At 41.1% G+C, this 23,473-nt stretch overlaps 1 protein-coding gene across 2 annotated transcripts in view; it reads left to right on the top strand.

Moving 5' to 3' along the window:
• LOC137610738 (latent-transforming growth factor beta-binding protein 2-like) overlaps positions 1-22,295 on the top strand; it is an 81,021-nt gene extending 58,726 nt beyond the window's left edge. The window contains exons 20-41 of one of the 2 annotated variants that reach the window (XM_068338518.1): positions 1,562-1,681; positions 1,823-1,945; positions 2,061-2,186; positions 2,284-2,409; positions 3,312-3,437; positions 3,617-3,742; positions 4,241-4,366; positions 5,519-5,644; positions 5,887-6,006; positions 6,121-6,246; positions 7,914-8,036; positions 8,615-8,743; positions 14,666-14,794; positions 15,256-15,390; positions 16,384-16,590; positions 16,715-16,807; positions 17,128-17,256; positions 17,658-17,798; positions 18,190-18,363; positions 18,481-18,744; positions 18,973-19,122; positions 20,181-22,295. In XM_068338518.1, the coding sequence (XP_068194619.1) occupies positions 1,562-1,681; positions 1,823-1,945; positions 2,061-2,186; positions 2,284-2,409; positions 3,312-3,437; positions 3,617-3,742; positions 4,241-4,366; positions 5,519-5,644; positions 5,887-6,006; positions 6,121-6,246; positions 7,914-8,036; positions 8,615-8,743; positions 14,666-14,794; positions 15,256-15,390; positions 16,384-16,590; positions 16,715-16,807; positions 17,128-17,256; positions 17,658-17,798; positions 18,190-18,363; positions 18,481-18,744; positions 18,973-19,122; positions 20,181-20,356 (3,095 nt within the window). In that variant the 3' untranslated portion in view covers positions 20,357-22,295. Of the gene's footprint in view, positions 1-1,561; positions 1,682-1,822; positions 1,946-2,060; positions 2,187-2,283; positions 2,410-3,311; positions 3,438-3,616; positions 3,743-4,240; positions 4,367-5,518; positions 5,645-5,886; positions 6,247-7,913; positions 8,037-8,614; positions 8,744-14,665; positions 14,795-15,255; positions 15,391-16,383; positions 16,591-16,714; positions 16,808-17,127; positions 17,257-17,657; positions 17,799-18,189; positions 18,364-18,480; positions 18,745-18,972; positions 19,123-20,180 lie in introns of both variants that reach the window. The other variant, XM_068338517.1, reaches the window with a different exon arrangement.
• The last annotated feature ends 1,178 nt before the right edge of the window (positions 22,296-23,473 follow it).

The raw sequence follows: 23,473 nt of genomic DNA, 5'->3' as shown, positions 1-23,473 counted from the left end.
CAGTTTTATCTTGTCATGCAAATACATTAGTTGTTTGTTTGGGTTCGCTGCATTTTACCTATGGAGGAATTTAGAATTTTCCTTCTATATTTAACAGCATTAAAATGTACTTTGAGATTCTAGTAATTAGCCTTTACTGTTTTTTTTTATTATTATTGTTGTTGTTATTTTACAACAATGCTACTTAAATTTTAATTTGGCATTGTTTCAGTCGCAACAATCATTTATTTTAGGTGTTGTTGATACAGTGGAGCTGTGCTTTGCATTGTCGCCTCTGAGCCAGAAGGTTTTGAGTGAATCCGGATGCATTTTGCTCCAACTTCAACAAAATCATGCAATATACACTGGAGATCAAATTAGAGAACCTACAATTTCCTAAATGTCAAGACCACTGTATAGTCATATTGGAAATTATCCAGGCAGGAGTAAAAGAGTGAGATTTAAAGCATATTTCAGGAGTTACATATATCCTGAAGCACAGTATAAAAACTTAAATGAGATATTAGACAAAGAAGACTGATCAAAATTAGAGACGACTTTCAGATACCTTCCAGTGAAGGAAGGTGCTAATATCCTCGATTATCTGACATCCCCTATTTAACTGGCTGCTTAACATTCAGTTTCACTGACTCTGCCAGACGAAGAGCCGTTCTACAGGGACAGAAACCCTCCGGCAGCAGGTTGTCCAGATGCAGGACAAAGGGATGACCCTATCAGCAATAGCAAAACAGGTTACGTTTGTTGACAAAGTGGGGAAAGACTGAACCCAAAGTGTGTACAGAAGTCAGTGAAAGATGAAGGAGGAAGTGTCATGGTTTCAGCAGAAGAAACTGGGCCTCTTTTAGTTACCTGGCAGAGTGAATGCAAATGTTTACCAGAACTTTCATCCCTGCATTCATCACCAAATATTCATGTAGGACAATGCTCCCTGTCACACAGCAAAATGGGGAAAAGAGTTCCTTGAAACTGAAAACAGTAAAATAATCCTGAACTAAACCCCATAGAGAACCACTGAAGAGTCCTTGCCAACAAAGTCTTGGCCAAGAAACCACTACAGTCACCGAACCGTGAAAGAGACTGGACCAAACTCACACCGGAATAATGTGAGAGACCAGTGATGTCCTCTGGCCACAGTTGTGCTGAAGTCATTCAAAGCAATGATCTACATACTTCCTACTAATTGTTGCCTGTTGTAACCTTCAAAAAAATTAGTTTTAATCTTTTTCTACTCTACAGTCATTGTTGTTCTCTAATTTTGATCATGACTGTTCTAGTAGCAAAGTACAGCCACAACGAAAGATCCTTCAACTGTAGAGCGGTGAAATTACCGATATATTATTTCAGGAAAAAATCATTCTCTAATTTTGATCTCCACCCAAAGTTGTCCATGCTGGGATATCTCATGAACATCTTAAAAGACTCTGCGTGTCTAAATACCACCAGAGTTTGAGAGAGAGAGACCTTTCTTTTATTCTCATGGACCCTTTAGTCTCACTGTGACAAGATAAAAAGAAAAATCACCATCTCATATATGCTGTGTCCTGTCCCCTTCTGTCCTCAGATGTAAACGAGTGCTTGAACCAAACAGTATGTGGTCGTGGTAGGTGTGTCAACACCGAGGGCTCTTATAGGTGCAACTGTTTCCATGGATATAAAATCTCACCGCAGAGCATTTGCCAAGGTAGCTGTCAGTCAGCAGCTCAGACAGTCATTATTAACATTGCATGTCAACGACTCAGTAGTTCTCTACAGAATGTCTACGAAAGGTAACGGTCTTTATTTTCTGAAGCCCACTTTTTCTTTCTTTATATCCCCCTTCCAGATGTGAACGAGTGCTTACTTCCTGGAGTCTGTCTCCATGGCCGCTGTGCCAATCTGGACGGCACCCACAAGTGCATCTGTAACCATGGCTATCAAGTCACCTCAGACAGCAAGAACTGTGAAGGTCTGTAAAGTATTATCTAGAGCTGTCGGGCGTAATACACCACCACATACTTCTCTCCTCATGTAGCTCTGTCAACGGGAGGTTAAGGTCTGCAAATTGTGTCTTTTTTTGTTAGATGTCAACGAGTGTGCAACTGGTAATGTATGTCCTGCGGGAATTTGCATCAACACAGCAGGATCCTACGATTGCCAGGGTTGCGGGCCTGGGTTTGGACCTTCTGCTGACGGACTGAGATGTGAAGGTGAGAAATTGGCTGATTAACAATTTATGACAGGCACTGGAAGGTGGTGATGATTGTTTCATCACATTCTGGGTGAATTTGTTCTTTCTGTTTCCAGATGTAGATGAGTGTGCCCACGTTGATGTGTGTGTTAATGGCGTGTGTGCCAACACAGAGGGATCCTACACTTGTACCAGATGTAATGCTGGCTACAGAGTGACTAAAGACCGAAAGAGGTGTGAAGGTAAAATCTCTAGCAGGGCTCCTCATTTAGTGAAAAGCATTTGTATTGAGGCCCCGTCCACACGGTGCGGGATCTTTTCGAATATACAAATTTTTTTGTTGAGGTTACACCTTCCATCCACACGACAGCGCAGATATCCAGGATGAAAATGCAACTTTTTGAAAACTCTGGCCAAAGTGAAGTTTTTTGAAAACGGTCTGCGTTGTCTTGTGGACACTGTATCCGCGACTTTTTCTATCTGAGGGGCGTCTCCCTGCGCCGAAAACCGCTGTGACGTTAGCGTGAGTGACCCGTGTCTGCATGTCCACACAGAATAGACGGAGCTAAAACCGGCTATTTTCTGACGTATAACAGCTCCACGTCAAAGACGCGTTGATAAACATGCTTGACACTTGAATAGTTTTTTGTCTGTTTCTTTCTTTATGAGTCATAAAGTTTATATATATAGTTATTTATTCATTCATTCACGTTCCTCGCCAAAGATGCCGACGCCATTTCCGGGTTGGACCGGGTAGCACTGCCTGCTGGTGGGTGAACTCTGTGATGGAGGTCGTCCTCCAGGAGAAACGGCGTGAATTTCCACACGTCCCGGTCCTCCCCAGTCGTTCCCGGAGTTGTTCTGCTTATATAAGTGTTGATCAACGCACTGATGCGGTTACGTGTGGACGGAGATTTTTTTGAAAACACCGTCGTGAGGACACAAATCTTTTTCTATGCTGGGTGAAAAAAATTGCTTTTTCAAAAAGATCCATCACCGTGTGGACATGTCCTCAAACTTACTCTGTGTATCTGTGCACTGTGTCAAGTTAAGATGTGTTTGCTGTGAATTCTCTCTACATGTAATTCATTATCTAAAGTGATATTCATGTGTGGCTGTGCTGGTGTGCATGTATTTTGTCCAGATATTGATGAATGCCAATCCTTATCTACCTGTGCCAATGGGATCTGTCTGAACTCGGAGGGCTCCTACACCTGTGAGAACTGCCCCACAGGGTACCGAGTATCATATGACGGAGAGCTCTGTCAAGGTTGGTATTTTCAACACCATTCATGGAAACCATGCATTATCCCTGGTTTTGAGCCCAGTCTGAAGGAACTAACTCTGATGAGTTCTAGCTGTCATCATGGATTTGACTGTTTTGTTCTTGGCTGTAGAGATGCCCCTGATGTGCAATAAATGTCTAAGAGTCTGTGTTGTTCCACACAGATATTGATGAGTGTGCACTGCCCACTACATGCCCCCAGGGAACATGCACAAACACAGACGGTTCCTTTACATGTATCATCTGTCAACCTGGTTTCCGAGTCTCTGAGGATGGACAGCACTGTGACGGTGAGGTTTTGGCTGTACTAGTTTGGAAATGTGTTTTTGTGAAGTAGTGTCCTTGAACAAAGGTGTCTGCCTTCTTCTATTCAAGCATGCCAGACTTCCTCATAATACACGAGAAGTGTTTGCCAGCTTGTTTGAAGTACCATGTCAACAGCATCAGGTGTGATGGCACTGGCCCCAAAGGTCCATCATCTCACTTAAAAAAAAGTCCCAAAATACTCCTTCTAGACATCACATCATAGTTGGATCCTGGAGCCATCTGCCTCTGGCACCACTCATCTAAGCCTCGCTCAAAACAATGAGACAACAGCCCTCAAATAGAATGAGATGATGTCAGGCTAATGTCCTGCAGATAGTTCAACTAAAAAGAAAGAGGCGTCGACATTTGCAATTCCAGCAACCAATGATTACCAGTCTAACTGATTACAAGTGGCAGACTTTATTTATTTGAAGCCAGTGATGTTAATCTGTGCTATGATGTGTCTGTGTTTTTGCGTCCAGATGTGGACGAGTGTTTGGTGGCTAACATGTGCCCGGGCCAGTTGTGTTTGAACAATCCAGGATCCTACACCTGCAGGAGCTGCGGGATTGGCCTGCAACTATCTGAGGATGGTTACGACTGTGAAGGTATGATTACCTCTGTGTGTGGAACAATCTGAGCTGTCAGTGTGGTAAACAGTAGAGCACAATAAAAAGGCATAGTTAGACTCAGAACATTATTATCAAAAATATTTACACTGCTCAGTAATTTATGGTGACATGATTTATGAGACAAGTGTGGTGGAAAGACTGTTTTGACAAGTCCAAGGAGGTTAGATCTGCCATGACTTCATGGGAAAATGATTACTTAAATGGATTCAAACATGGCCTCAGTTAGTTAGACTTACTATGGTGTGTTTTTGAATGGAAGTGTGGATCTAGCCCAGGAGGAAGATCCCCTACTGATATGTGCCTTTGCTCTGGGAAAAAAAAGTTTTACAAAACAAGCCAGAGTCCAAGTCAGCCCCTGATAGGATTTTAATGGATGCCTCTGATGCCATGGAAAATATTTAGGGTTTGATTGGAAGTCAGCCACTCCCCTGCCTTTCAAACATTGGATTTGTTCTATAGAATTCTCTCTGTTTGCCCACAGGCAACTACATCTGAATCACCTAACAATGGCCTGCACTATATTCTCCATAAGAAATATAGTCTGTGAAAGCGAAAGGAATGTCCAGTGATCGCATATCAGCGAGCCAGCGACTGTTTGTACATCCAGTAATTGTACACCACCTGTCTTAGCTTTCTGTTTTGGATTCTGTGACTGTCCTGCATACTTGTCTCTCCACCCTTTTTAATAAAACACTGTCAGTGTGATCTAATAAAGAGGGCATGGCTTGCTGTAAATTGGGCTGAGTCACACTCAGCCATTAATAATGTTAAACAGATAAGAAAGTGAACAATTGATTTGACTCTGTAGAGGTCACTTTGCGTAATGTTATTTCTTATATCCAGAGGTTAAAGGGGATCTGGCTGCTGGTGGAACCCTAAATTCCAGGGTAGTGGTTAGAGCCAGACAGAGGGCCAGAGAACATCTGTTACTTAATTCATGCTGATACCTCTAACCATTATTTTAAACACTAACCTGAGAGTACAAAAAATCATTAAACTGTTAATACTGAAAATGCCTGTTAAAAGTGTGGACGAAGTTACACATCACAACATGTTACTTGACAAATCAGATACATTTATCACGAAACTTTCCTAAATCTATTTTCTCCATGTTCTCTTGTCTCTTAGATATCGATGAATGCCAGACCCCAGATGTGTGTCCCACTGGGTTTTGCACCAACACAGAGGGCTCCTTCTCCTGCATGGCATGCGACCCAGGCTTCACAGTGGCAGCCAATGGCCTGTCATGTGACGGTACAAGAAGTGGATATTTAGGGTTGAATTTAGGGTTTTCCTTTCATTATTTTGTTCTGGTGCTGTAGAACCCATTATAAACTTAATGATACATGACCTCTGACAGTGATTTTATCATTTTAACCAATATGTGTGTGTGTGTGTGTGTGTGTGTGTGTGTGTGTGTGTGTGTGTGTGTGTGTGTGTGTGTGTGCGTGTGTGTGTGTGCGCGTGCGTGCGTGCGTGTGTGTGTGTGACTGCAGATGTGAATGAATGTAAGGACAACAGCTTGTGTAGGGGAGGCCAGTGCACCAACAGCATTGGCTCTTACACTTGCTCCTGCCCCATTGGTTTGGAGCTGGTGGATGGGACATCCTGCAGAGGTACAGACACACACACACAGACACACACGCACGCACACACACACACACACATTACTGGTTGGCCTTTATCCACAGCTTGTTTCCATGGTGTGTGTTTATGTTTGTGTGCAACAGACATCAACGAGTGTTTAACCATAATGGGGATCTGTGGAGAAGGAGAGTGTCGGAATACTGAGGGCTCATTCACATGTATCTGTCCTGATGGATACATCAACACTGATGGAAGGACAGGCTGTCAAGGTACAACACACTAATAATAATGTCAAGGTATAAAATACTCATGATAAAGCACTAAAATCAATGGATAACTATTTTTTACATAATTTATGGGCTTTTTCCATTGTATAAGTCAAAAGTGGATTAAATTGGTAATAATGTCAAAATGATACAATGGTTCAGTTCATTTTAAAGTAGTCGTTTGTGCATCTTCATTCAGTGCATGCAGGCTGGCAGATAGCATCTTGTCTACACTGTCCTGGATGTCGGGGTCAGACCCAGGGATGAGCACACACCAGTCTGTGAAATGAGCCATGGCCTCATTAGCCATCTCAGCTCAGTCTCTCCCTGCTTGGACATCGGTTTAATGTTATTTCAGCCTCACCTAATGACCTTGCAATGGGAGAAAAGCATCAAACCAGATCATCAGCTTTTCTTTTCAACCAATTAAGTATTTGCTGTCAAAATACATGATCTAAGTTTGGCAGGGATGTCAGAATTGAATCAGTGTTATTGCTTGTATGTCATGCACGAGTAATAAGAAGTGAAGTAAAGATAATGTTGTCTGTCAGTGAAATATCTGACGGTGATGTGAAGCAGGTAGGTTTTGATCTCTGGATTTGACTTATATTAATGAACCAGGAACGGTCCTTGAACATGGTCATCCTTCCACTGAGATTCTGGCCTTGGAGAGCTTTAGATATCATCCTCAGGCTCACAGCCAACTGCCCAGCCTGTGTCAGGTACTTTGGCTACCCGCCACAACAAATATGGGCCTCTAATTATCCAATAAATCAGCAGTTGTCATATATTTTCTTGCAGTCTGCTGTTGTGTGTGCACAGTGCTGACACAATAAAAACCAGACTCCTCTGACATGATCCTGCGCGGGGAGGTGAACGGAAGATTAGTATATAGAGGTTTATAGGAATGACATATGGGTTTAGTCAGGTGATACTAAATGATGCCTGGCCCTGACCGGACTGGTCACTCAGCAAAAACAGCAAATGCAATATAAAGGACTAATAAAAGAATGAAAAAGGCATAAATTCAATCCAGCCGGGTTTCTACCTTTCAATACAGGACTTGAAGGCCTTTAAATGAAATGCAGTCATCCGGTGACAGTGTATTTATGTGTTTGCTTAAAGTCTGAGGTGCTGTTTTTATTTCGTCTCCACAAACGGGTATTTACCTTTTCGTCTCTGAGAAAATTATTTGACTTTCAAAGGTTGGAAAAGAAAGATGGTCTTTTCCTCCGCAATGAATTTCTCCTCCTGCCTTTCCTCCACTTTTAAACCCAGGTTGAAGCACTTTAAAATTTATTTAGTAATGCTGCAATTATCCACCAATCTACGACTAATCAAGCATATCACATTCATTGTGAATTTTTAAGAGTTGGAGGGAAATGTTCTCAGCCAAGAAAGCTGAGGTAAATGTTTTTTTTCCTCCTTGTTTCCTGTTTGCCAGCGTACTGTTAAGTGCTCCAAGTGGCCAATGCATCTTGTGCTGGACTAGCGCTTGATTACATGTTCTTTTTGTGAAACTTGTTAAAGGGAGGGCTGTTCCCTGCGGAATTATTAAGCACAGAGGATATATGATTATATGTAATGATAATCAATGTGTAATAAATCTTAGCCTATCCTTTCTCTAATTGTCTAATTACTCTCGCTTTTTCTTCTCTTCTGTGCATTAGATGTGGACGAATGCAGTAAAGACAATGTGTGCATCCACGGCCAGTGTCTAAACACCGATGGCTCTTTCTCGTGCTTGTGTGAGACCGGCTTCAAGTTCAGTACTGACACGGCTGACTGTGAAGGTGAGGATGCCTTGAGATGCTCTTTCATGCATGACAAAGTGGGGTTTTTTTTATTACCTCAGACTGTCTCGGGGTTTGATCGTTCTCAGGCAACCAATTTGTCAAAATTATGATCACGCCACATTTCGACTGGAGTGTACTCAGTACAGGTGGCTGTGATTGATTATCTATAACAAGTGGGGACAGGGCTGGAATGAGATTGTCCCAACCTGGCTTAGAGTTTTCTCCATGGTCCCAGGACTGAGGGGTGCCTGGATTACATGACTGGAGCGCTGCACTCCCTCTCCCCAGAGGGAAGTATGAATGACCCCTTTGTGAGCAGGAGGTGTTTCTCCCTCTGGAACGTCTCCCTTTAGCTCCTTGACAAGTTCTTTGGTTGCTGTGATAATATTGTTCTTGGCCTGTACTGTTACGTACTGCATTATACTGAGGACAGCTACACCACAGGCCTCCTGGACGACTCCTGCTGGACTGCCATTACAGTATGAGAGTGTGTTTGTGCATGCATGTCTCTTTCTTTGTTCCTCAGTTTGCCAATTTCTAACCAATATCTGTCTCTGACTTTCTCATTGGATCAGATCAGAATGAATGCAAGGATTTTGGAAGCTTGGTGTGTGGTACCTGGCGCTGCGAGAACACCATCGGCTCCTATCGGTGCTTCATGGGTTGCCAGCCTGGCCTCGAAGGAGAGGACACCGCAGACTGTGGTGAGTGGTCAAAATGTCTGTTTAGAGTTAATTATATGAAGACAAAACAGGCAGATTTTGAGTCTAAATGCGTTTAGACTAAAGTAAATGACATCTGCGTCATGGTGCACCATAAATGAACCCTAATTCAACCTATTTACTGTGTGAACCTAAAGAAAGGGGAGAGCATAACAAAACTGACTCATCACTCTGAATAGTCCACAGGACTCTCCCTCTGTGCATAGATAATTATTTCTGTTTGGCTTGGAGTCACAAAGAGGCAGACGTGAATCAAAAGCAATAAGGTACTCAAAGTCTTCCCACACAAGGGGCCAAGGGGAAGATGAAGACAAGTGGCCCCTGGAATTGGGTGACTTCAGAAGGAGGAGTTCATTGTCGTTGGAGGCAGCGTGTGAGGCCAGCGGCTAATAACTGTCTCCTCCTGAAAACAGAGCTAATGAAATGCGTCTGGCAGAGACACAAGGTGGAACCTGATCATTTCTGAGAGTGGACGGGTTTTTCAGGCCATTTAATCTTTTACCTGCTAAAGGTAGAGCCTGGCTCGGCTTGCCAGTCAGTCTGGGTTGACTGGCCAGCCTTTGCTTATGCTGCATCTGGTTCTGCTGCTAGCCAACAGTAACAGATACAACATTTTGACCTCCAGAGTACATGAAGCCCTCTGTGTTTACTGGCAGGATCAGACAAGTGGGCTTTCAGATATGTACACGGCTGTTGCACAAAGAATTAAGTTTATTAGTCTTTATATTTGTAGTGTCTTTGTTGCTCTCGTAGCGCCATAAAACAACACGTCTGGTTTATGAGGACTATGAGAGACAAAAACAAACGGCCAAATATTTTCCTCATATTAGGACGGGGTCCAAACAGTCACTGGAGGGAGACAGGCGAAAAGTGGAAAGCAGTCTGAGAGCATAACAATGGAATGATGTGTTGGACCACAGTTGGTTGCTGTGGGTGTTTGTGGGTGATTGTATGTGTGTGCGAGAGTGTATGTGTGCATGTGCATGTGGTTAAATGTGGGTTTTTGCATCGCTGTTTGTGCGTTTGTGTTAGGGAAAGAGAAGCAGAGACTGCAACCTTTGCACTCGGATTGCAGAACGGCTTCAAATATTCTCATGACCCTTAGTTTTTATTTGACTATCAACAGATGGAGTTTGGGGTAGAATATGCTGCTCCAGTGATGATCGGTGACACTCCAGACATCCGCCCCCCCTCCCCCCTCCACCCTAATCCCAGTTATGTGTGGCTGCCTGATCACGGCACTTTATGATTTTGTCAGCTTTTTGAGTGAAGGGGCTTATGGTGTGATAAGAAGGGAGACTGAAACCAGCTGTTCACCTTTCCACTCATATGATGCAAAGTCAAAAACACTGCTAAGCAGCTCATAGGTTCAAATCAGAAGCCTTTTTCACACAGCGATCAGCTAAGACCCCTCTTTGCCTTGTAGGTCTTATGTATTACACAGAACAGAACAGTGTGTGGCTGTAATCAGTGTTGCAGTTTTCAAGAGATGTGTGACATTAGTTTTCCCCTTTACACAGCGGTTGATCTCATGTCCAGCAACAAATGCAGTCTCCTAAATCTGAAAAAAAAAGTACTTGATTTTCTGCTTTTTATGAATTAACCGCCAACTTATTACTAGCTGTTTTTTAAATCCTTTTGTCACCAAGGCATCACACTCCCATCCTGTCCGACCACCTCTCCATGTAATGCATTCACACAGATGTCTGATTCAGTTACTACCACCGCTGCCATCACGGAAGCAAAATAATATTGACAGCTATTTTCCTACATGACACATTCTGTAATGGAACCAGATTAAAGAACCATTGTCCCCTGTGGTGCCACAAAATTTTTACTTGAATGGGCATCCCGGTATGATTGCATGTGATGTCTTTCCCCTGTTGCTCCATGATGACGCCAGCTATTCCCATTTTCTCTAGACCCCAAAACAAACAGTTGTACAACTCAGCACTGATTCATAGTCCCAGTCTGAGCACCAGTTCACTCCCTACCCTCAGAAGCCCAGTGGTACACACAATAGTGGCTTGTTTCACCTCATGATGGCAAGTTTGGGAGATGCTGCCGTCACCCCAATAAAAGTCCACAGAGGGAGCTTAATTACTCCGCCGCATTTTTGTCTGCTTGTAAAAATCAACAAATATTTAAGAAGAGGCCCGACACTGTAATTTACCATTTCTGTGAGGGACATTTTATTTTTATGCACCGGTCTTTCGAGGGGCAGCGGTTGTCTTTGGCTGTGCTTGTAGCACTGATTTAGATGTAGAGGTCATAATACAAAAGGGAAAAACAGGGTTTTTCCTCAGCATCACGTCAGCTGCAGCTCTGCTGTGAAGGCTCTTGGTGGATTGGGAAACAGTCAATGTGTATATATTCACAGCTCATTGTTTTTTAACTCTTATTCACTGTAATGCTCATAAATTCCCTCAAGCTGTGCCCTGTCTATTAAAAAGGTTTTCCGAAGGGCGGAAATTGCATGTGGTCACACTCTTGCCAACGTCCCAAACCCTTTAAACGTATAGAAATCTGTATGATTGCTCGTACAGCGGTGCAGATGTAAGATATATTGTCTTCGAAGTACACCCCATGATATGACGTCAACTTCGATTATTGTTAGCCCATGACCACTTGTAGGTGTAATGTCAAACAAAGTGCACAAACACACTTCCCCAAAAACAAATGCTCCTCATCCTCATCGAGTAGCGTGTCAAATATCATCTGCATGAAAATACGGGGGCTGTAGAGGAACTGATCCTAAGTTGTTTTTTTACTTGCCACCATGTGCTTCAGATTAACATGCGGCACAGAGACCCTCACTTAACCCCCTGCACTGCATCACCTGATCGAGGAAACAGGTCCTCCTGGGTCTGTTCATTATGATCGGTGCTTGTTGGGACCTAATCTTCGCTCCTCCCATCTCAAGTGTTCTCCTCACGTGTTTCCTCGCCGCAGTTCTTCCCTTCAGGCGTTTTTTTTACCTCTTCTTGTGTTCTGACGTAACTGGTATTACATGGAAAAAAAACTAAGAAAGCCAAGCCCAGGTGCTGCTCGTGGAGTTATCTCATTTTGCATTACTTGTTTTTTTTCCCCCCACAAACCATTACTCCTACGATCAGAAGGCTGATGATAAATCCAAATGGCTGCTCAAGAATTGCTGCCACTGAAACACAACCAGATACACAGAAAAAGCAAAGGCCATTAAATTATTTTTGGTCTCAATGCTCTCATCTCTCCCCAGGATGATAATTTGATTGCATCTCATCCCAACATGTGGTTTTCAGCATATTTTGTTCCATGTCACACATGAATGAAAATCTGCCTGCAGACACTGATCATTTCGTGTATTAAAAGAAGGCTTTCATCGCATTCTTCCCAGACCTCCCAGCCGGAGGTTGCTGTCATTCCAGCATACCAAACTCCAGTTAAACTCAACACACATCAGGAATACTTCCTCAAGTGTCTGATATACGATACTTTTCACCTTATTCTAAGAATGCTTCTGATTTAGCCAGGGGAATATTCTTTTGAAAAACGTATTTTTAATTTGTACATTACATCTTGAAGTATCCAAAAAAAAAAACAACAACAACTCCGCACCAGTTTGTCATTTCAATTCATGGCTGCAAAATGCAAATCTATGAGGTTAACAGTTTTCTGTCCTGTCTCATTTGGTTATCTTGCAGCCATTTGAGTCTTAAAGTTTCAGTCTTTCCTGTGCAAAGGGAACAAATGACAAAGACAATGTTGTGTACACAGGTTTATTTGCTTGTGGAAGCCCCCTGTTGCTGACCGCAAAGGCATGATGGAGACGATGCCAAATCAGGAAAGGATCAGTGACAGAGGACTTTCCCTCTTGCAAGCATGAAAAAGAAGATGTCTGTGTCCTGTCTGAGATGACAGGACGCTGGCCAAGCGCTCAGTTTAGATCAAATGACTTGCAGCTCCTAGGGCTCACTTTCTTCCTTTTTGCAGTTGACACACCAATGAGTGCTCAAAGGCAAAATAAAAGTGGTTTACACATGTGAAACATCGGTCTTGATTTGACTTTTTGTCCAAATTTATCTTATGAGCAGACTTTGCAAGAGTGAGACGGGGGGAAAAAAATATTCAAAAACTGAATCACATTTTCACATTTTTGTGTTCTCATCAATCAGTTTTTTGATCACTAGTGCAGTTTCTGCCATGGCAAGCTTGAATGTAATGTTCACAGAGATTTGTCATAATTCTACAAAGTCAACTCAAAGAAATCTAATCATGTTTAAAATAAAACAGACATAGTGATGTGTTCTTCAATAACATCAGCGTTGTTCATGTCAGATAATCGGCTTTTCTGTCCCAAAGTACCCAACTTAATGACTTGCAGAAACAACACAAGGCTCAATTTTTTTCTGTGGCTTAACTGTTTTTGCTGACTCTAGTTAAGCTGAGAAGAACAAGATGTGGTTTTTCACATGAGTTCCTGAACAAATTTCCCCCAAAGATGCAGAAACACCAGGTTTGGATTGAATGAAAGAACAGGGTATTTCATGCTCCTTTGAGGCCAAGACTAAACAGATTCACTTGAAAACCAGTAGATTGTGATTAAGTAACTGTATTTTCTACATACATGTAGTTTAGTTTGACCTGCAGTAATACAAACTGACAAAAAAACATCTCATATGACTACAGAAAGAACATTAAACTCTAGTAATGCTTTAAACCTTTACAATTAGCCTAGCTTTACAACGGTATTGGGTTTTGGGCCTTCTGTTATACTCAAGATGCCAAGAATTATTAAGTCATCTCCGTATAAAATTGCTAACAAATGTTGCCTTAAAACGATGAATGGAAGGAAATCAGCACTGCTTTTACACATTCCATTGTGTAAACCATAAACACAACCATATCTGACTTTACTTATCCTAATTGACATGCTGTATGCTGCAATGGAAAGAGTACAGAGGAATATATTTAATGTTTCACCTCATCGATTTCGCCGTTTTTTTGTAAATGCATGGTGATTCAGAATATCAGGCGAGCAAAGCGTTATAAGTATGTTGTGACAGGGGTAACAAAAGGCTGACACAAATACCTATTTGGTTATTTGTAGTGGCTGATCGTGACTATAACAGGGGTCAAACAAGCAGAGATGGCATGGAGCTTTTTTTACATTTTACACAGCAGCCCAACTCTTTTATAATCTGGGTTATAACCATATAGTTGCTACACTGGTTTTAACATATTTACGATTTACTGCTATGCAGTCATGGAACTACTGTAGGCCGCCACCTACCAGATTTGATCCCTAACTACCATTTAGGCCCTAAAATAAATTCTCAAAGTCCTTCAGAGTACAATTTTTACTCCAAATGAGATCTCCAGCTGATGTCATGCAGACTGAGGCTGGTTCAAACAGTGATTGGGATAGACGACCCTGTGAGGAAGCTGTCAAAAAATATTTTTGTGCCAAGCCTGAACTCCCAGCCATCTTTCTCCATTTTCTTGTAAAGTGGGTAAAAGCTGAGTGCTGCTGTATGCCGTAAAGTCCCCATGTCTTAAATTTCGCACACAGTTTTCCAGTGTCACTTCTCACTCTACTGACACGACCAAAGAACTTTCACTTGCAGTTTTCCAGATCCGGGCTACACTCAATTTCACTTTGTTGATGCAGAGAGAAACTCTCCCTGAATTACTTCACAAGTGCCAGAGTTTGAAAACTGTTGTAATGAATTGTCTGATCTGCAGCCCTCTCTGACATGTTATGATGTCGGTGATTTCTGTTGTTATTGTAAGTCAAAATGGTAGTTATGTTTATTGTGGGAAATCCCCACACTGTTTACTGCAGCAGTTTGAACGCCTATTGTGCTGAGCATCGCTGTAAATATTATCATTGTGCTGTCCTCTCTGTGTGTTCGCCCCTTGCAGATATTGATGAGTGTGTCAATGAAACCATCTGTGGGAAACACGGCTTTTGTGAGAACACTGACGGCTCCTTCCGATGCCAGTGCGACCAAGGCTACACGAACCCGCCAGGAGACATGAGCAAATGCATTGGTTTGTAACCTCTCTCCAAAATATATGTATTGCACAGTACTGCTGCAAAACAAACTGGGAATTCATATCTTTTTGAGTCAATGCCACACTTACAGTCTTGTTGCTGTAAACAGCACACAAGTTCAAGTTCATACTGCACAAATGTTGTATCTCGTTTGCTGAAACAAACCGTGCCCAGCTGTTTTTCTTATTATTAAGCCTATTTTGAAAATGAGAGTACTGTTAAAGGATTGACATCCTCATTTTTAGACAATAACTTCAGAATATTACAACAAACAATATTTAATATCACCAGAGATGCTTTTTACTTCAGTCGTTTTCTATACAGAGATAAAGTAATTTGTTCCAAAGTGTGATAATCAGAGGAAGCGTCTGAGAAGGGTGCATCATAGTACTCAAAGAAAAATGAATCAGTCATCATTACATACAGACGTGGCCTGATGAAGTGATGTCTTTCTCAGATGTGAACGAGTGTGAGATGAGCCTGGCGCTGTGCGGGGAGGCCCTGTGTGAGAACTTCGACGGCAGCTTCCTGTGCATCTGCCCCAACGACAATGAGGAATTTGATCCCATCACCAGCCAGTGCCGCTCCCTGGGTAATAGAGCAGGACCAGCGCTCACAGTGACTCATAGGACTTAATTCTCAATCCCATCATCGGGAGATGGAGCTTTCTCTGATTTAATGAGCTGTCTCTCATTATCCAAACAACAAGGGTGACGAGGTGGATATGACTTGCCCCGCGTCTCGTAGAGAATCTTTTGACCTTGCTGTTTCCATTTATTTTATAGGCTGGGTGTGTTGCCTTCAAAAATGTGTATTAGCCTAATCCTTTGAATGACTCATTAAGTAACTCCCCCACTGGAGTCGAGGGAAATACCCCAAGAGCTTAGTTATAGCAAACCCATATCTCCACCGAGGCAAACAGGGATAAGACGTAGCTATTGGCCATCGGTGCTGAAGACACATTGCTCTCTTCCCTGCTAAAATGATCTTAAGTGCAGAGGTCACATATGTGCAATCCACTGCAATTTCAGAATGACAGAAAAGGCCTTTTGACTGGTGAAATACCATCACGTCTCCAGGCATGATAGGCGTATGTGTACATGAATTGGCCGTATTTACATTATTAAGCGGCGCGCCCTCAGTGGGGATGTTTTTTCTTCTTCCTGGGCGCTAAACCCCAGCTATGCCTTTGTGTAACTTTTTGCCACATTCCACTGTTTGCTTTTGACGTGTGTTAATCAATCATGTGAGAGTGAATGGTGTGTTGACTCACATGCCAGTGTTTCCATTTGGCTAAGCCAGCAGCTTAAGGGTGAAATGCCTGAGCCCATGCCTTTGGACAAATGAGCAGGCTCAGCAGTGGCGGCAGTGGGTAACGGACTATCTGCCGGAGGATGTGTGGTGACGTCCCAGTGAAGTGTAGGATTTAATTTGTTTACCGGGAGATTTCACTTCAATAGGAAATTCTGGGTTTCAAGCTATTTTATGAGTGATAATTCAAAGTTCTCAAAATCAAACTTCTGTGGCTAACCATGACCTCGGACCTCACATAGCCTGAATCGCTGCTTTCTTTCCCCATTTACAGCTGAAATGACCCTAAAACCATCGGCCGGAGCCCCTTCACACGCACCCTCATCCGAAGAGAGGAAAGAGTGTTACTACAATTTGAATGATATCAACTTCTGTGACAACGTTTTATCTCGAAATACCACCAAGCAAGAGTGCTGCTGCACGGTGGGGGCGGGCTGGGGGGACAACTGCGAGATTCATGCCTGTCCTCTACAAGGAAGAGGTATAACAGCAAGAAGCTGATATGTCAGAATATAGTAATCTAAGTTTATTCAGTAAATCTCTTAACATTTTTTCTCTATTTTTGCATCTTATATATATGAATTAAGCCAGTTTTTATTTTTCAGAAGATTATAATCAGCTTTGCCCTCATGGCAGTGGATTATTGTCCCCACCTTCGTCCTCCTTGCTCAGCCTGGGTGACCAGCGTCCTTACATAGGTACTATTTCTCTTATACTGTATATACTAATTTATTTTATTGATATTCATTTGCATTGGCACAGAAAGCTGCAGCGTCAGCCTGCTTTATTTCCACTTGCATTTCACTTCATTCATGAGTGTGTCTCTACATCTAGCCAAGATTAATTGGACACGTGCCTGCGTAACCAGTTAATTACTGTAATAATGGTGTGTCCTAACTGCTTCTTACAACATGAATAAATGACGTTTCAAGCAGAGAAACAGCGCTAGCTTTAGAATGTTGTTTCCTTTCCGTCTGACTTATTTAACACCAAGGTGTGAACATTTCTTTCCCCTCAGATGCGAATGAGTGTGAGATGTTTGGGTCAGACATTTGTAAGAATGGACAGTGTTCAAATCTCTTCTCTACGTATACCTGCTACTGTCGCAGTGGCTTCTACTATGACAACATTCGACTTGAGTGTGTGGGTAAGAAATTACACTTATTTCTATTTTAGCTGGTGATCATATTTATTTCTTAATCTGAAGTATCTGTGTCTCCTGCTAGTGTTTTGGGTGCTCTCATGAAGCTCATATTTCCTATGGATCTCATGTTTCAGCCTTCATTCTAATTTTGCATTACATCCATTCAATACGCTCAAAAAATAACCTCCAGCTGTTTAGCATAAAAATGAAAATATTTATAAAGAATTAAAAAGTATTGGAAATTCTTTGAAAAGTCTTCAGAGGCAGTTGATCACTTCATCATGTTTATCCTCCAGTTTAGTAATGATATCGATGCATAAAAATGTCATGAATTTTTATCGCCTTTGAAAGTGCTTTATGCTTTATTTATTTTAATGAGACTTTCTTTGCAAATGTGTTCTCAGATTACGATGAATGTGGTTTTGGGAATGCTTGTGAGGATGGAGTGTGTGTCAACACCGCAGGATCTTTCAACTGTTTCTGCAGCCCGCCATTAGTTCTGGATGGCACACGGCGTCGGTGCATCAGCACGAACACTACAGAAGGTGTGACACAACATTCTACTCGTGTCAGCTTGTTGTTAATACAAATGAAACGATCTGAATAAGAGATTTTGCATTCTGTAAATTTTAATTTTTTTTATCAGGAGGTTAATAAATAAGGCAATAAAATAGACGTGTAGATTAGTAATTAATATAATTGTTAGCTGAAGCTCTCTTACCAGTTCATCATAGTCCTCATTATCCCATGGGGGAAATTTTCATTGATGATCTTCAAAATCATCATTAAAACAAACACAACCATCAACAAAAATGATAGAAACAGAAGATATTCTTCTCTTTGACTGAACAAGCTTTAGGATGTGTAGACAGCTGTATCCCTATTTGACGTTTCTCTGTTTGTTAATTCCTGCTCACCCCAACTTTTATCTCCCAGATGCTCTAGAACCAGACCACGATGTGCACATGGCCATATGCTGGCAACGTCTGGAGAATGACAATATTTGTGCGGAACCTCTCCATGGCCGTAGAACTACATACACCGAGTGCTGCTGCCTGTACGGAATTGCTTGGAGCGGCCAGTGTGCCTTCTGTCCCCAGAGAGATTCAGGTGAGAAGCGGGATGCACATGAGAGGCATGGTTTAGGAACAGCAGTCATTATAGTAACAGACACATTGTCTTTAATCACTACTTATAATAAACCTATGTGTGTGCTGCTGTGTTCAGAGGACTATGCAGTGATGTGCAACCTGCCTCGGAGGGGAGGCTCAGACAGTCTGCGCGAGCGGCCGGGATATGAGTACGGCCTTGAGGAACCCGAGGAGCCTTTTGTTCCGCCATACTTTGACACGTATGGCAACCCTGCAGGCCCTTTTCCTGAGAGTGTCCCTCTCTTTGATGACAATGACTACAACATTCAAAACCCGCATGTTCGTGTTCCCATCCACCGACCACAGGAGCACCTGCCTCAACCAGTGGATTCTCATCCTGGTGGGTTTATGCATCGTTCTCAGACAGGCGCTCAGTGTAAGGGTTTTCATTCGCTAATTTTTTGGTGGTTAGTAAAGTCTATATTTGACCAATATCCTAAGGCATTATTATTCATGATAAGACAGAAAAATAGTTCCTCATCTTTCACCTGATCTGATCCATTTGTTATCATACAACATAAATATAATAAAATGAATAACTTCTGTGCATTTTTCTGTGACCAACCAGAGCGCTATGAGGGCTTTGAGGGTCTCCGAGCAGAAGAATGTGGAATCTTGAACGGATGTGAAAACGGCCGCTGCGTCCGTGTGCGAGAAGGCTACACCTGCGACTGCTTCGATGGTTATGAATTTGATATAAAGAAACTGGCCTGCATTGGTGGGTTGTTTTTCCAGGAATTTTCTTTCTTCCTCTACAGACCACCCACATGAAGACCCTATGTCTAAAAGTAAAAACATTCATGAATAATGTTCATATTAAGGAGGATTAAATCAGTTTATGTAATCTGGTTTGAAAATACGATGAATCCTGAAATCTAACCACAGAAAAGTCTCTCGTCATGTTTAAGCCTTGTGGAGCCAGATCCTGGGTTAATTTAAGGGAGGTGACTCACAGTGCATCATCGAGCTCAAGGAGAAGCTTTGAATTTAACAAGCCTGCATAAAGATATATTTTATGCGAAACTAATGCAAGCAGCGTACTCAAAACCAACATGTTTTATCATTGAGCGTGAGGAAGCCTTGAATAGTACCCACATGAGATATTAGATCCTTTATCTGTTCTATGTTTGTTTTCTAAGAATGTGAAACTGTCTTTTTATAATAACATGCTATGATTACAATGTTCTGCTTGAAAATCAACTCTCCATCTCCAAGGCTAGATGCTTTTTCCATACATATGGGAACTGTGTAATTTTTACCATCTCTCTTTTTATGATGTCACCAAGAGTGTTTCCCTGGTAGAACATGAGATGGAGTCGTCTGAGACTGTTTGCCATGAAATGACAATCAGACCTCTCTTGCTGGAAAAAGGCAAACAGTTCCTTGAAGGGGAGAAGGAAACATAATCCAGTGCATTGTTCATGTTTCTGTCATTCTGAGCAGTAGTGGGCTTGAGATGGGAGGGATTTCAAGTTTATATCTAACCTTGCCAGCACACAACACAATGGCACGTTTGATTAAAGACAGACAAGATGAGAAATTACAACATATAATCAGTTTTGAGGGAAAACCTTGTACAAACGGGAACTTCTCTGGAACAAATGTTGTGTGCCATGTTTTTTAAAGTGCTTATGATGTTGTATGATATTTTAAACAATCTCACCTCGACATTAACATCATCAGAACAAGGAAGGAAGGGAGAGAGAGAGGGAGGAAGGAAGGAAGGAAGGATAGCTTTCCTGTGTCCCTGACTCTTCATATTTTCTTTTCCTGCAGACATAAACGAGTGCAAAGACATCAGCGACAAGGTGCCCTTGTGTCAGAACGGGCAGTGCACCAACACAGAGGGATCGTACAAGTGCACCTGTTTGCCTGGATTTGTGGCGTCTGCCAAGCCACACGAATGCATCCCAGCTATCCCAGAGTCTGAACTCAGGAAGACAGGAAACTGAGATGTTGGTCGTTGGAGCGCCGCATTCTCCTGATCTCCTTTCCCCAAGGACCTGGCACTAAACCTCCAACAGGACTGCTGAGACATGCAAAGTCATTTAACTCTATACACACACACACACACACACACACACACACACACACACACACACACACACACACACACACACACGAGCATACACACTTGCATTTAGAACACATTCACACACAGTCAGACCCCCTCATACACAAGAGGACCAGGAATTGTGCATTGAATGTATTAAAATGGGATTAAGTATTAACCAGATATTCATTTGCCTTAAAGGGATTTTGTGGACTGATCTTTTTTTATTCACCTACCCCAGGCAATTTAATATGCAATGTATTTTTCACATATTTTCTCTGTCACTTTTGTTGTTGTTATTTATTTCAATCACATGACGGCCTCTGCAATCTAAGAAAGCATCTATTTCAGAGGGCACACTTGATTCCTCTTGCTTTATTTGTCTCGCCAATTGATCACAGAGACAATGAGGGGAAAACATCAATGTTATTTTCAGTAAAAATTTCATCAGAAATCAGCCACTCAAAAATCCACTTAAGCGTCAAGGTTAAACCTTCTTCCCAGTATTATGTCACACTGTCATTATAATTGGAATGGACTTCCAACTAAATGAATGGTGAGGATGTATGTATGTAATATTCAGAATTCCAGAAACAGCTTATTTAACTGCTGTCTTTTCATTTTTTAAAAACTGTAATATGAGAAATATGTGGAGCAAGAAGTGGGAGGTTAGGTAACATTTAAAACCTCACCTTTTAACGTGGACCTGAAAAGACCCTAGGTGTATATGATGCTCAGTGTAATCTTCTTACTATAGGTAACACATCTGTTTTCCTATTTTTCACACTATTTTTCAATCAGAATACCGGCAATGAAGTTAAAAAAAAAAAGCATGGGCTAACTTACTGCAGGTTTTTTAATTAGTTTTCATTTGTTTTATTGTTGTACTTTAAAAAAAAGCATGACTGATTAAATTTGTTCTATGATTTTGCCTAACATCTGAAACATAGGTAGGTAAATTAGTTCAAATTCTCCACAAGGAAAGATTTGTTTTATTTATAATTTTTTTTACATTTGACAATGCAGTCAAATCTCTGATCCCACATCAGACAATTTCCATGTGTGCATCTCTGAATGCATGTAAAGACAAAGGCTTCGTTGGAGAGGTTTGGTATATTTTGTACAGATCTGGTACTATGTATTATTTTTGTTTTGTATTCTCTTAATGCATTATAGCACCAATATTTTTATTAACATAGAGCATAAAATGTAAGAAAAGTCTGGCATTATACCTTTGTAGATTTATACATGTCTGTAAAAATGTTTTTTAAAGCATATCTTTTAATGTATGCGGAGAGTGGCTGACACTGTACCAGAGGAACTGTGTGTATACCCTGCCCTGTGGAGCAGACAATGAAATATATATTTTTGGAAGGTGCAGCACTGTTCTAATTGCAGACATATTGTCTCTTCAAATTCATTATAAAGACAATGCTTTTGAAATGCAAGCAACAACCATGCATCGCAACTTCATGGCAAAATATTAGTAATTGTCTCCGTTGCATTCTTGTCATGAATGTAATGAGACAACATTGTTTCATACATCTGTCATCTGAAATACCACTCATACTTATTTGTTTTTAAATACATTAAATACAGATTTAAGAAGGTAACCGAGAAATAACCATGTGTTACAGTTGTGACACCGAAATGTACCGCACAATACACCTAACATTTGGTCAAGGATGGAATATTTAATGCCTTTCAAAACTGCAAATATGTTGAGATAAATGTCTTGTTGTAAAGCTGTGGTCAATGGAAATATCATGCTCATTCATTTTGTTTACCTGTTGACTGTAATCAATGTCAGTCAATAAAATAAAAACAGAAAAAATATCGGTCTCTCTAATTTCCTCTGTAAAATGCCACCCAATACACCTTGCATTTACCACATTCATATGCATAAACATTTAACAACATAAAGGATTTAACATGAACAACTTATTAATTGATAGCATATTCCAAAGGAGCTCCATTTTTGTGCTCTTGCTGAAGAGAGTATCTAAGGTTATGGTTGTTCTTGTTTTCAATCGTATGTCATAGGTGTAGTAAGGGGAATAGTCTACATACACAGCTTACAAATTCACTAAAATTTAACAGATGCTTCGTCAAGTACAAAAGGTGTGTATGTTGTATTTGTTTGTTTTGATCCACATCAGCACAAATTTAGTTTTTAACAATAATGAGAGCATCTGTGAGTACAGTATATGCTGAAAATCCCACAGATTATTGATTTGTTATTACAATTGTTAATAGTTTTACACCAGACAGTGTGGTTCTTGTTAGTTTGGTGCAGATGTTAACAGCTGGCACATTACGTGTGGATGTTATTATGTGGATGTTATTGTTTTATATTGATTATATATTGATAAATACTAATGTATTTAACTTCAGTAAATATAGTAATGCTCCACTTTTTTTCTCAGTTTCTTTAAATGTATTCCATTAAAAATGAAAATTTAAAACCAGAAACTCTAAGTACTTATTTATTCTGATCATTTACTACACTGAAAAACATTTCAAATGTTGCTGTCATTATATTATTTTTTTAAACAGTTGTATCAAATCTCAGTAAATGTTCTTTGGTTTTAAAAAAATACAGTATTTTATATAAAAATCTAAATTGGGAACTGGCACTTACCTTAAATGTTTTAGGAAAACGCAAGTTTCATACAACATGATGATATATAATGTACTTTCATACCAGGCGTTTTAAAACATGGTACAGTATTTACGAAGAACAGAAACCGCACTTTAAGAAAAGCGGATTTATTAAATAATGTCTCCATCTAGTGTACAGACAGAGCAGTACACTACAGTTTGTACTTGTCTAGCGATACCGCACTATTTCCTGTTTCCTATTGGTTAACCACAGAAGAAGATTTGTACCGAGGGACTCTGGGAATTGACGTTTCTCACTGCAACACCAAGAACGAATAACTTCTACATCGTACTACACCTCCCAGAAGTGATTTCGCTTGTTCCGAGGACGTGAGCCACTAAGCTCTCGCGTTGT

Source organism: Antennarius striatus, chromosome 17 (assembly GCF_040054535.1).
Source record: "Antennarius striatus isolate MH-2024 chromosome 17, ASM4005453v1, whole genome shotgun sequence".
Classification (NCBI taxonomy): Eukaryota; Metazoa; Chordata; class Actinopteri; order Lophiiformes; family Antennariidae; genus Antennarius; species Antennarius striatus.
The sequence above is the reverse complement of the archived record's forward strand: the minus strand, read 5'-3'. Positions and strand labels throughout refer to the sequence as shown.